We start from the raw sequence: 13,343 nt of genomic DNA, 5'->3' as shown, positions 1-13,343 counted from the left end.
CGTGTTCTCTTCACCTCTCAGCGTGGTCTAATTCAGTGGTTCTCAAGTCGGGGGGCCCCCAGGGATCCTTAAGGGTGTTCCGGGGGGGTCCACACAAAATGGATGAATAGTTTGATTTCACTATTCTATTTTTTTATTATTACAATGAGAGAACGAGACTATTCTAATCGTAGGTCTCTCCGCGGTTTTCTCTTCAACTACAATATAGACAGCTATAGAACTCTGGACTTAATCATATGAAACTGCAAAAGGCTCACTAAGGCTAAATCTAATCAAATAGGGCTCTATGGCCTAATGAGTATCAATTCGGGAGTCCTTGACATTAAAAAGGTTGCGAACCACTGCTACAATTCAAAGAATCAACAGACCCTCATCGGCACCTTTATTCAGTTCATTATAGTTCACCGTTTATTTTTTTCATATTTTCAATATTCAGATCTAATTGTATTGCCTATATTTATGTATTTCTACTATTACCCTGCTCATACCTGTACCTCCCCTCCCCCATGCTGCTATGACCCCCTGAACTTTCCCCAAGGAGCTCAACAAAAGGAATATCTCATCTTATCTCAATAATTGCTCCAGTCTGCTGGGGAGGAGAACTTTGCCAGACGGCTCCCTCTCCTGGCTAGAAGTGTAACAGCAGCCATCTGCTGAAGAAACAGGATGGTGAGGAATTACATAAATCACTTTATTTCATTCTAACCAAGAAACATCCTCATCTTCACATACATAATAACAGTAAAGCTTACTAAAAAACCACTAAGTCATCGGTTGTAAAGGTAAAATAGCAAGTGCAGGTTCGGAACGGTCCCTTTCACAGAGTCACAAATTCCCATGAATTTGTGCCAAGCTAGGCTAACGTGCAGCCAGATAGCTTTCTACTGAACACACAGAGAGGAAATTGGTATTCTGCAATCTGTTAAATAAAGTTTTCATTCATTCATTCATTCAGTGTACAGTATCAAGACAAGCAGCTTGGTGAGAACGGAATTGGAACACAGGGAGAGGGGAGGAATCACGAGTATTGTACGAATCCTATCCTGACTTATGTCGGTGCTAATCTGAACAGAACCCAAACGATGGGTCGACGAGGGTCGATGTGACAACAGTCAGTTAGTTAGCGGCGTTGCCCTTGCAGATGACGGTGTTGCCCTTTTATGTTTTATTTATAGTGTGTCTGGCCACAGACGTCACGTGTCCAGCAGTAGTTTTCAATAGATCCATCACCGCGGTGACCTTGAGGAGGTAGTCGCGCTGGGGTTCTGTTCTGTCCGGTCCTGGGGCGAGGCAGGCCGTTTCTGGTCCCCATCTCCTTATGTTGCTCCTCAACTTGCACGCCAACAAATTCTTATTTCTTCTTTTTCTTCTGAGGCCCTTTCAGAGATAAGTAGAAGAAGAAGTCTTTATTTGTCATGCAGATTAACACACACACACACACACACACACATGCACTGAGTCGCCGATGAAATGTCTCTCTGCACTTGACCCCTCCCGTCGCCCTTCCCCCCTAAAAGGCAGCCGGGAGCAGACATGGGCTGCGCCCGGGGACCAATCCAAGTGCTCCTGTCCATCTTCGTCAGGGACACGACAGCGTTAGTGATCTGTTCTGTAGGGCTGTACCGAATGTCATTTTTTAACATTCGAAGCTTCGATTGAAGTATTCGAACGAAGCTTCGAATGTCTAAAAAAAAAAATTTACTTCAAAACTTAATTTTTTTAAATACTTTTAAAAAAAAAATGTATAAACTAAATCCTCAATTTGAATAAAGTGATTAATCTGATTAAATTAGTCTTTTTCTTTTATTAAATCAACTTTCTTTAATGAATATAACTCATCAGTTTCGTCAACATAAAGTGAAAGTGATGGTGACGTCTTATAGTATAATATTATAATATTAGTGTAGCCTAATCTTTAACTGCAACTGTGAAGAAAACCCCCATTGGTTTAAACAGATTGAATAGACACAAAAAAAAAGATTACATTTTTTATATATTTTTTTATTAACAATTAAAAATTCAAATGTTGATTTAGAATTCGAATGTCAACATTATGATCGAAGCTTCGAAAGCATTCGGTACAGCCCTACTGTTCTGCATGTTTTTCCATTGGGTTCATCTTATCAGGAGGGGCGAGAGAACACGCAAACTCCACACTGAAAGGCCCGGGAGATACCCCACCTGGGTACCTGGCAACCTGGTCCCCAAGCGGGAATCGAACCCTGGTGTTAATCAATCATGTTAATATGCAACCGACACAGATACAGAAGGTCAACGTTTCTCACCCAAGGATGAAATGATTATCAAATCTCAACGAGGAACAGTTGTTGATGGCAAGGAAAGTTATGAGTAATAATCTTTACATTTTCATAAATATAAATGTCTATTTTTCCCCACTCTATTGCCAACTGATATAACACACACTACCTATACCCAGTTCAGAATGCTTTTACGTTTGTGGTTTTTGGGCTGTTCTAAAACACTGTTTTTTTTTTTACTCAGTTTCTTTTTACTGTATGTAGCACACTCTCAGGGGCTCATACAGAAACAAGCATTTCATCATAAAGTATTCTGTATTTTGTTGTGACTAATAATAAACAAACTTGAACTTGGTAAGATGCTCCTAGGTACATAGGAAGGGTTTTTCCACATCAGCAGGCAGCAGCAACAGACGTTTGTTTGGAATTAAATCTGCAGTAGGAACCATTGGAGAAATTAGAGTGAGTTTGTGTATGTGAGTGAGTTTGTGTATGCGAGTGAGATTGTGTATGTGAGTGAGTTTGTGTATGTGAGTGAGTTTGTGTATGTGAGTGAGATTGTGTATGTGAGTGAGTTTGTGTATGTGAGTGAGTTTGTGTATGTGAGTGAGTTTGTGTATGTGAGTGAGTTTGTGTATGTGAGTGAGATTGTGTATGTGAGTGAGTTTGTGTATGTGAGTGAGTTTGTGTATGTGAGTGAGTTTGTGTATGCGAGTGAGATTGTGTATGTGAGTGAGATTGTGAGTGAGTTTGTGTATGTGAGTGAGTTTGTGTATGTGAGTGAGTTTGTGTATGTGAGTGAGATTGTGTACGTGAGTGAGTTTGTGTATGTGAGTGAGTTTGTGTATGTGAGTGAGTTTGTGTATGTGAGTGAGTTTGTGTATGTGAGTGAGATTGTGTATGTGTCCATGTGTAGGCTGGTGCTGTGAGTTAGACCACCACTACATCTATGTAAGGAAAACAATGCCTAGTGGTGAAAATCTACCGGATCTTTTTCTCCCATCTTCCCAATTTAGTCGTGGGGCGACAGTGGCTCGGGAGGTAGAGCAGTCGTTTGGTAATCAAGATGACACCAGTGTTAATTTCGTCAGTTATTTTTTATTTTAGTTTTAGTCATGTCTCAAATGCTCTTTTTCGTTTCATCATATTTAGTCACCTTTATCTATTTTTCGTTTGGTCAAGTATTTGTAGATCTGGTATGTCATAACCGTCTGTAGTGTGATAGTAAAGGGTTAACCTTCTGCAGTGTGGTAGTGAAAGGGTTAACCCTTTGTCATGTGGCAGTGAAAGGGTTATACTTCTGTATCGTCGCAGTGCAAGAGTTAACCATTTGGTAGTGTGTTAGTGAAAGGGTTAACCGAATTGTACAATATTATATAAGGGGCAACAGTGGCTCAGGAGGTAGAGCGGTCGTCTGGTGATCGGAAGGTTCCCGGTTCAATTCCCGCTCCTCCCGGGCAGCGTGTCAAAGTGTCCTTGAGCAAGACACTTAACCCCTAACTGCTTCCAATGAGCAGGTTAGCACCTTGCATGGTCACCTCCACCATGTGTTCACACGGGAACCGGTTCTAAATTAGAAAAATGAGTATTGATATTATAAGCTCCGACGGTACTCGAGAAATTATGGAGGTTTTTTTTCGAGGAATTTAAACGTTGCAAACTAATCTTGTTTGCCATTTTCTCTATCTCTCCTCTCTCTGTCTCTCTCTCGGTCTGCACGAGGAGTGGGGCTGTGCTGTGCTCTTACACACACAGTCACACACTTGCGACTCGAGTCGCTCACACATGCACATACGGATACTTGAGAGATTTGATTTGATTTTATTTTATTAGGGATCCCCATTAGCTGGTGCGATAGCAACCAGCTAGTCTTCCTGGGGTCCACACACAAAAAAAACATACAAAAACAATCACTATTGCAAAAACAAAATTATTAAAAGTCAGTACACACAATGCATAATGAAACTACTGTAACAATTAAGATAGCTAAAATTACATTAGTGTAAAACAAAAACAAAAAATTACTTTACAGTGTTAAAAACAATTTAAAAACTATTTAAGATTCTTTTTAAAAGTGAATCTACTGTAAATGCAGCAGAGGTTCCGAGGCAGGCCATTCCAAAGAGTTAATGCTCTAAAAATAAAAGAGAGGTGTTCTGACATAAATATATCGCGTTAATATCGCGTTAACTCCCGATTCTATTAATGCCACTAATTTTTTTAACTCAAGATTAACAAACATTTTTTTTTTTTTTTTTACTAGACTTCACTCAGGTGTATTATTGATGCTCTCATTGATACTATGTTTGTTTCTGAAGTGTGTGTGTGTGTGTGTGTGTGTGTGTGTGTGTGTGTGTGTGTGTGTGTGTGTGTGTGTGTGTGTGTGTGTGTGTGTGTGAGATATAGAGAGAGAGGGGGGTGAGAGAGATGAGGAAGGGGCAAAAGAGAAAAAGAGCTGGGAGAGTGTGTGTGAGGGAGAGAGGGGGGGGTGTGATTAATCAGCCCTTGTGTGTGTGAATGTAACAAGTTCCTAACGTTTTCTTTCCCCTATTATTTCATGCACACTTTATTCATTGTTTTAAATTATTATTTTCTTTTAAGTTATTTTGTGCATCACTCTGTTTTGAATTTGATGCAAATTTGCAATGCATGAGGGTCATCCTTTTGTGTTAAATGGCTGCACAAAGCAAGCATTTGTTGACTCGCATGTTGATAAGAGTATTAAAACTTGGAACTTGAAAAAGGTCTGTTTAAGGTATAAAAAGAATTAAAAATAAAAATGCGATTAATTTGCGATTAATCGCGAGTTAACTATGGACAATCATGCGATTAATCGAGTTAAATATTTTAATCGTTTGACAGCACTAAATATTAATCTGCAGAAATGCGCCGTTTTCGACTGCTTTGGTGTTCTATCTCCATCCACTGCAGGTAAGAATTGTATGTCGTATTTATGCTTGATATAAATAATCATTCAGGACGAGTAAGTTGAGATCTTTATTCAGCGTTGGCATAACGAGTGTGGTTCTAGCGTATGCCAGTAGCCAACTGACCACCAGGGCCATGTGTGGGTAACCAAACAGAAAGGTGCGCTTTGTGCGCCCGTCATAAATTAACATATTGAAGGCATGAATATTATATCACCCTTCTTTTAAAGAAAACTTTAAAGCTACTAACAACAGACTGCAAGTAAAAAAATATATTATGCATGACTTCTATATTCTTCCGAAAACATTAACCAGGTGTGTTAACAATATATCAGGTAATATAATCAGGTAAGTATTAATATGTATCAAACTTAAAAATATATACTCTTGTTTCAAAGGTATTACAGTTCTTAGTTTATTATTTTTCTTGCAAAATAATCAAAAAGAACCGATAAGAGTAGCGATAAAGTACCGAACCGTTAAGCAGTATCGATAAGAGTAGTAGTATCGATAAAATCCTAACGATACCCATCCCTATGTGTGAGTGAATGTGTAAAATTGAGCAAATTGAAAAAAACGCTTTGGATAAAAGCTGCTATATAAATGCAGCCATTTACCATTTTATCATTTAGTCATTATGACTGGTCATTGTGCCGCCCTACTGTCGGTCTGGGGAGGGTGTAGACTAGACATGCCTCCTCCGACACATGTGGCGTCGCTTCATTTCACCCGACAGCGAGGAGTTTCACTGGGAGAAAGTAACGCGCATGGAGGTTCACACCATCCCCCCCCCAGATCCCCTCCCTGCTGAACAGGTCAACCAGTAGGAGTCGCTGTTTTGCAATGACCAGGACTCATACCCCACGGGCTTCCCACCCACGAACACTGAGAATTGTGTTCGTAGGGACGACTGACCAAGCTGGAGGTACCGCTGCCAGGAAGTTAACTCGGATTGGGCAAGTGCTTAGACCTCTACATTACCCAGCTGCACAAACTGTGGGATCTTTAATCTTTAATACAGTCAACACAGAGTGGGGCGGCTTTGGCTCAGGGGTAGAGCGGGTCGTCCAATGATCGAAGGGTTGGTGGTTCGAATCCCGCTCAAGCCCATGTCCATCCCATCTCCGTTGTGTCCTTGGGCAAGACACTTAACCTACTTGCCTCGTATGAATGTGTATGCATGTGAATGAATGTTGGTGGTGGTCGGAGGGGCCGTAGGCGATGATTATTCGCCACGCTTCCGTGAGTCTGCCTCAGGGCAGCTCTGGCTGCAATTGTAGCTTACCACCACCGGTATGACTGTGTATGAACGAATAATGGACTCTGAAGCGCTCTGGGTGTCATGAAGAGCGCTATATAAATCCAAGTCATTATTATTATTATTGTTGCAATGGCTGAAACACAAAACCTCCTATCTGCAAAATTTCTGATTTTCTGATTTCACTTTGGATGATGAGAAACCTCCCATCTGCACCTATTCAGTCTGTTTGCAAGATATTTTCCAAAAGCAGTGTATTGTATTGGGTATCATTAAAAAAAAAAAAAAAAAAAAAAAAAATTCGTTTTCTCAAAAAAGTTACATTTTCAGATAGGAGGTTTTGCGTTTCAGCCATCAATGGTGACATTGTGAACTGTACTAGATATCTCCCGTGTCATCCCACCTGCACTGCCCCAGATTCTGCGGTTGAGCTTCTCTCCCAGCAGGTAGAGAGGAGCCATGGTGAGGGACGCCACTCCAAAGAACACCACCAGGCCTACAGGACTCAGTTTGGCCATGATGGGGTACACCCAGGTCCCTGTGACGTGGTGCACCCAGAGCACCCTGGGGGAGAGGGAGAGCGGAGAGGCGGGGAGCGGAGAGGCGGAGAGACGGGGAGCGGAGAGACGGGGGAAATCAGACATCCTCAGTAGCAACGCTTGTGCCAAAACTTCAATACTAAACTACATTCATTAGATATAATGTAGAAGTTAATTGACATTTTAGGCATTTTTAGCAAATGCTCTTGTCCAGTGGGACTTACAACAAAGATCAACGGTAGTTAAGTTTAAATTCTAGTAACACAACATAGCAAGCAAGTTGCCAGAAAGAGCAGTACTCAGAATGAATAGCTTTCTACTGAATGCATATAGAGCAGGGGTCAGCAACCTTTACTATCAAAAGAGCCATTTCCCCCCCTCCCACAAAATAAAATCCCTCTGGAGCCGCAAAACCAATTTACCCTTAAAATGAAGATAACAGTGTATAACATTTTATATATAGTTATCCCCAAGCATACCCCACATTTAGCATAAAACGCCTGACAATTGCATACCCAAAGTAATTTGCGATGTATTATACTTTATACTTATAGCACACAGTTTGTTGCATTAATGGAATTATAAAGCAACAAAAAGAAAGATTTTGACTTTTTATTGCTGTTTTTACCCGTTATAACAAAGAAAAACCTCAAACTCTTATGAAGAGGAGAAAAAAGACTGGCTGTGTAGACCTATTTTTAAATAAAACACTGAACTATGCAGGTATATTTGAGTATTTCCCTTATTTGTGGAACATTTATAAAATAAAAAGTAGTCCACTTTGAAAAAAGACTACCATGTGTAGACCTACTTTGAAATAAAACCCTGAACTATGCAGCTCTATTTGAGTCCTTCCCTTATTTGTGGAAAATCGATAAAATAAAAAGTAAATTTTTTGTTGTTCGCAAATTTCTCACCACATATCAGGCATACAGGTAAGCCTGCATCGTTAGTCGTGAAAGCAAATGTATCTGTCCACGGACTCCACGCTGAATTAAACCCTCTATTTTCCTCAGATTTTCCTTTTTTTGGATTTAACCATGGTTAGCTTACTGGGGGGTCAGAAACTCAAGATTAGCCACTTGCAGACGGCAGGGAGAGGCGCGGGGTGTGACGTACTGTAGAGTTGATGAAATATTTTTTCATTTCAGTGTCACAGTATGACATCGATCTCCAAAATAAGAGATAAAAAAATAAAAAGTATAAAATAAAATAAAATGCTGCAGGTTGCCAACCCCTGATATAGAGGAAACTGGTATCCATCTTCTTGTCAGACTAGTAAAGATCATAGATATAATAAGACTAGATGGCACAAAGCGGAGTCTCCCGTGTAATTCACTGGCGGCCATCTTGCTACAGTTAACTACTGCTTTAAGGTGAGTGATCTGCACAAAAATACTCTTAACGGATTTACAAACGTTTATTACAAGCGTTATTAACGTGGGTATGATTCTTGCTTGGAAGAATTTGTTTTTTTAATCCTCTCTTTCTCCGATTTTTCTCTGTTTTCTTCCCGTCCCAATTTAGTCGTTGTGCCAATTCCCCCCCTCCCCTACCTGGTTGTTGTGCGCATGTTCTCCTACTGGTCGGTACAAGGGAACCCTGAAGTCATCCGCACGCTTCCTCCGACACGCGCGGCGACAGCCAGTGACTCTTTTTTCACCTGGCAGCGAGGACTCTCACTGGTGAAGTGTAATGCGTGGGAGATCACGCTGCCTTCATCAAGTCCTGCCTCCGCTGAGCAGGCGCCCAGACCCGACCTGTAGGCGTCGCTGTCCACAACGCCAGATTCCCACCCATGACTTGCCCTCCCCCTAACCCAGCCAAACGGGTTAGTATAGCGATCAGCCCAAGCCCCAAGCAATGTGCTTGGAAGAATTTTATATATATATTAAAAATATATATTTTCATATGAAAGTCCATTATAAGTATACAGTATGATAACTACATCTCTGATGTTAATTTTCGGTTGAAAATTGAGCAAGCTATGGTTATTTCAATAGTACATGCACTATAGACATTCATGTTGTGAGTGGGCGTGCTACCCTGTGGCAAGATGGCCGCCATGTGGCAACGTCGGTCTCCGTTGGCCAGCAGCGCGGGTGAGTCATCTAGCCTTTATATATGTCTATGGTAAAGATAGTCTCTAAAGTCTGAGTAGAGGGTGAAGGGCAGCGGCGTTCTTACCATGACAAGTACAGGGCTGTGAAGAGAGCCAAGCCCAGGACGCCCTTCATTCTCCTGCCATATCTGTGATTCTGAACGTACGTCTGCAGGAACAGCAGGGGCAGGATGACGGTGTGCTATAAAAGAATAGAATAGAAATACTTTAATCATCCCGAGGGAAATTTGACACTACAGATCGCTCACATTAAAGAATTTAGACATTTAGACAGAACAAAGTCACGAATAAGAACAACAAAACAAATGGCCTGAGAATAAGAATAGAATAAAGTATACAGTAAAAATATACAGAAGTAAGATGGTAACTGTCACCCTGTGCTCAGTGACGCAGTGAGGCACAGTGATGCGTTGTAAAGTCTGATGGCTGTCGGAATGAAGGACTTCCTGTGCCGTTCAGTGCTAGATTTAGGGAGTGTTAGTCTAGCACTGAACATGCTCCTCCTGTCAGCCAAGTCCGTGTAAAGTGGGTGGGAGATGGGTGGGGAGATAAACAGGGAGATGTGGCAGAAAGGGGCTAGCCCAATACAAATAAAAAAAAGATAACCTTTAGTTATAGAGAGCAAATAATTACCTATTGCAAAATATATTATGTCACTGTGCAACTTTTAACAGCGGTGCGCCATAAAACTATCACAGCTGAATACAGCAGATGAGTGAGAGCGCGCCCTACACGATCCTGACCGGGTCAAACAAGGTGGGTTGTGCAACTTAAAATGTTCCGTGTGAGAAGGGAAGGAAGTCCTGTTGTGCAACACAGCATGATTGTAAAACATTCATGGGGGGGAAGTTCATATAAGGCTGTGAGCAAAAATCCACCCTAAAAACTACATTTACATTGTGATATTCCAATGATCTAGCAGAGTCAAGTCAATATCTATAAACACGAGAGCCTGAGCATCAAGATAACACTTTTTGGAGTTGGTTCCATTGATAATGAATTAATGGCCAACTTTGTGGTCTCGTGGAAATGTTGTTTAAATGCAGGGCTTTTACAGCTCTGACTCAGAACATGCACCATAGGTTCTGTCATGGCGTCCTGTGTTCCACGTTATTCACCATCTATGGAGCGGCTCCAGGATTTATCCGTTGATGACATCACTAGAGTCTCTCTGGCATTCAGCCTAAGGGTTTATATTCTACATAATTTAACCGAGTTGTACAATATTATATAAGGGGTGTCCTTGAGAAAGACACTTAAGACCCTAAAACTGCTCCCGATGAGCAGGTCGGCACCTTGCACGGTCGCCTCCGCAGTCGGTGTGTGAACGTGTGAGCGGATGGGTCAAAAGTGAGGAACAAAAATTGTAAAGCGCTTTGGATAAAAGCTGCTATATAAAATGCACCATTTACCATATAAATAATATTATGTGAATTCTCATTTAGGGTGGGTTTTCCCTTTCGGTACTAAGGCTTATAGGACTAGCTGATAAAACTATGTCTATGGTTGTATTATATCATGCAATATTAAATTAGTGCTACCGAGGACACACAAAACGTGCATTCATAAAACACTATAAATAATGTCTACATTGAACAACATACTGTGTCAAATGCGATTGCAAGGACTCAAAGAACGACACTGTTCTAACCAACCAAAGCAAAGCCACGGGCACTTAGTCACAAGAGACCCTACAGAGAAGCCCGTCTTGTGATCCTCTCAAATGACCACGTGATACACAACGGCATGCCTGTAGTTGGTGTGTAAAGTAGAGACAACACATTATCTGTAATTTAATCTTATAGTGCTATTTCTCAGTCCAAATTAGCGTCAAGACTTACCATAGCATGGTTCAACCAAACGGGGATGATGTCATCCAGGACCTTCGGGTAGACCAGCTCTCGGTCATAGGCGTATAACGACCAGAAAGATAAAAATACAAACTGTGAAAGAGGGGATAACAACGATAGTTATGTTGCACAATTGGTTTGGCGATTAATAAGAGTGCAGTATCATCATAATAATAACAACTGTAATAAACTGTATTTGTATATAGCACCTTTCATATAAGAATTGCAGCTCAAAGTGCTTCACGGCAGTAAAAAAAAGACCGGCATAAAATGAGCACGAAATTGGCAGATCAATGCATAAAGTGCAGACATATAAAATAGATAGCTGAAAAATAGACAAGGTAAGGTAAAGGCATATAGAGCATCAAATCATAGTTTTTCACATTAGTTTCTATAGGCTAACAATCCCAATAATAGGCCTTTTTGTTGATTATATGGATGATTGATTGATTGAAACCTTTATTAAGATTGCAGAATGGGTACAATACAGTACATCTCAATACACACAATTGTTAAGGGGATGCAGACCAGAGAAAGACTTTCGTCTTGTTTACATCAGGGTCCCCCATTTTCAATTCATCAGGACATATATGACATATATGACATACAGATAGACAGTATTCCTACATCTATACATTTATGACATACCAGATTTGCAAATACAGTACCGTTTGTGATACAAAAAGAGTCCAGAAAAGAGAGTATATACATTTGACGTAAAAACTGTACATTGGAGGAGGTTGGGTAGGTGGGTGGGTGGGGGACACTGTACAACTGTACAAGCAAAACTGTACATTGGAATATTGACAAAACCATACTAGGTAATTTACTGTACATTGGAGGGGGTTGGGTTAGGACATTTACAGGGGCCAGTTTCGAATTGCAGTCTCCCGTAGGTGTTCTTTGAGAATGGTTTTGAAAGTGGGTAGTGATTCACATTCCTTTACAGCTTTGGGTAGGGCGTTCCACGTTGATGTGGCATAATTGCGAAACGTGTTTAGTCCCTTGTTTGAGCCGAATCTGGGTTTAACATGATTTGTGGAGCTCCCTCTGGTGTTGTGGTCGTGGTATTCACTGACCGTTGGGAAGTATTTTGACATGTACAAAGACTTTCGTCTTGTTTACATCATGATTATAATAATATCGCAGGTGGAGTTCCTTACTGTGCCGATAGGGAACGCCAGAACGGTGAAGATGTTGTCCCTCAGCTTCACCAGCAGCGACGCGACGCGGCTCCTCAGCTCCTTGGCCGGGAGGATCAGGTGGATGATGTCCACCAGGACGCACGAGCCGAAGAACCCGGTCTGCAGGACCTGTTAGTGTTACAACACCACGCCAGTTATTCATCAACGAATCGTTTCTTTATTCATAACCACACACATGCATGCAATGTCAGTTTTCTCGTCCCTAAAGTAGCTATAACGTTAACGTCATGTCTATATAGTATAAACTCGACCTGCTATAAATATAAAGCTGCTAGTTACCAGGTTGAGGAAAGTTAAATATTTCCATCGTCCTCCGTAGGTTTTTGCTCCCGGGTGTGTGTTATTCAAAGAGCAGTTGGCGGATAATGTGAAGACATACCACGCGAGTATTAAGATGTGAACGCACAGGCACGAACCCCAGGACACGGTCGCAGCCATTTTGTGCCAGCAGTGACAGCTCCCCTGGTCACGTGACAACGGTGAGCGCAGAAAAAGCTCGTCACGTGGGTGGAGTTTAACTCCTGTTTGACTATTCAAATCTCCCAAACAGTGTCGTTAGATCATTGCGACCAAGCCCCCCTAAACCTAAATATATATATATATTTATAAAAATAGATATATATCTCTTAGCTTCAGCAGCATTCCCAATTCCCCTTGACGTGCCAGGCTGATTGATTTATTGATTGCAGAATGGGTACAGTACCATACAATCTCACTCCAGTGTTTCCCCTGAGAAAAAATTCAACAGCGGTGCTGTGCTGCGCGCACTCTGCCGGAATCCATATTAGCGCACGCTGCCGGAGAAATAACTTAAAACTACCGTATAATTGTTCGAGATAGGTTATTCATGTTCATGGAGTCATGTGCGTGTGAATTCGCTAGGATGTTTTTGGTGTCCGCTGACACTAGAAGTGCTCTGGAGGCCCAGGTAGCTGCGTATTTGTACACGGCAAAAAAAAGAAATCTTATCAAGTGAAAATATCTTGTAGTTTTTTGGTACCAAAAAAAAAAAACAAGATTAAATCGACAAAAATCAGAAAAAAGCTAAATCATCTGCCAGTGGGATTAGATAATTCAAGATACTGTAATTCTACTCAATATACTTATTGTACTAAATACAGGATATGTTCACTTGATAATAATTTTTTTTGCAGTGTAGTTGTAATCAAAGTAAATGTCAAGAT

General features: G+C 41.1%; 1 protein-coding gene across 1 annotated transcript; it reads right to left on the bottom strand.

Annotated features, from left to right (window-relative positions):
• Window positions 1-385: 385 nt before the first annotated feature.
• Window positions 386-12,597, bottom strand: adtrp1 (androgen dependent TFPI regulating protein 1; the record flags this gene model as incomplete). Its single annotated transcript, XM_084333084.1, has 6 exons — window positions 386-1,377; window positions 6,847-7,007; window positions 9,170-9,285; window positions 10,946-11,047; window positions 12,118-12,267; window positions 12,439-12,597. The coding sequence occupies 6 exons, from the start codon at window positions 12,595-12,597 to the stop codon at window positions 1,352-1,354; spliced, it is 714 nt and encodes a 237-aa protein (XP_084189210.1). The 3' UTR covers window positions 386-1,351.
• Window positions 12,598-13,343: the final 746 nt, after the last annotated feature.

Source organism: Notolepis coatsorum (assembly GCF_963971535.1).
Source record: "Notolepis coatsorum genome assembly, chromosome: 17".
NCBI classification, from domain to species: domain Eukaryota; kingdom Metazoa; phylum Chordata; class Actinopteri; order Aulopiformes; family Paralepididae; genus Notolepis; species Notolepis coatsorum.
The sequence above is the reverse complement of the archived record's forward strand: the minus strand, read 5'-3'. Positions and strand labels throughout refer to the sequence as shown.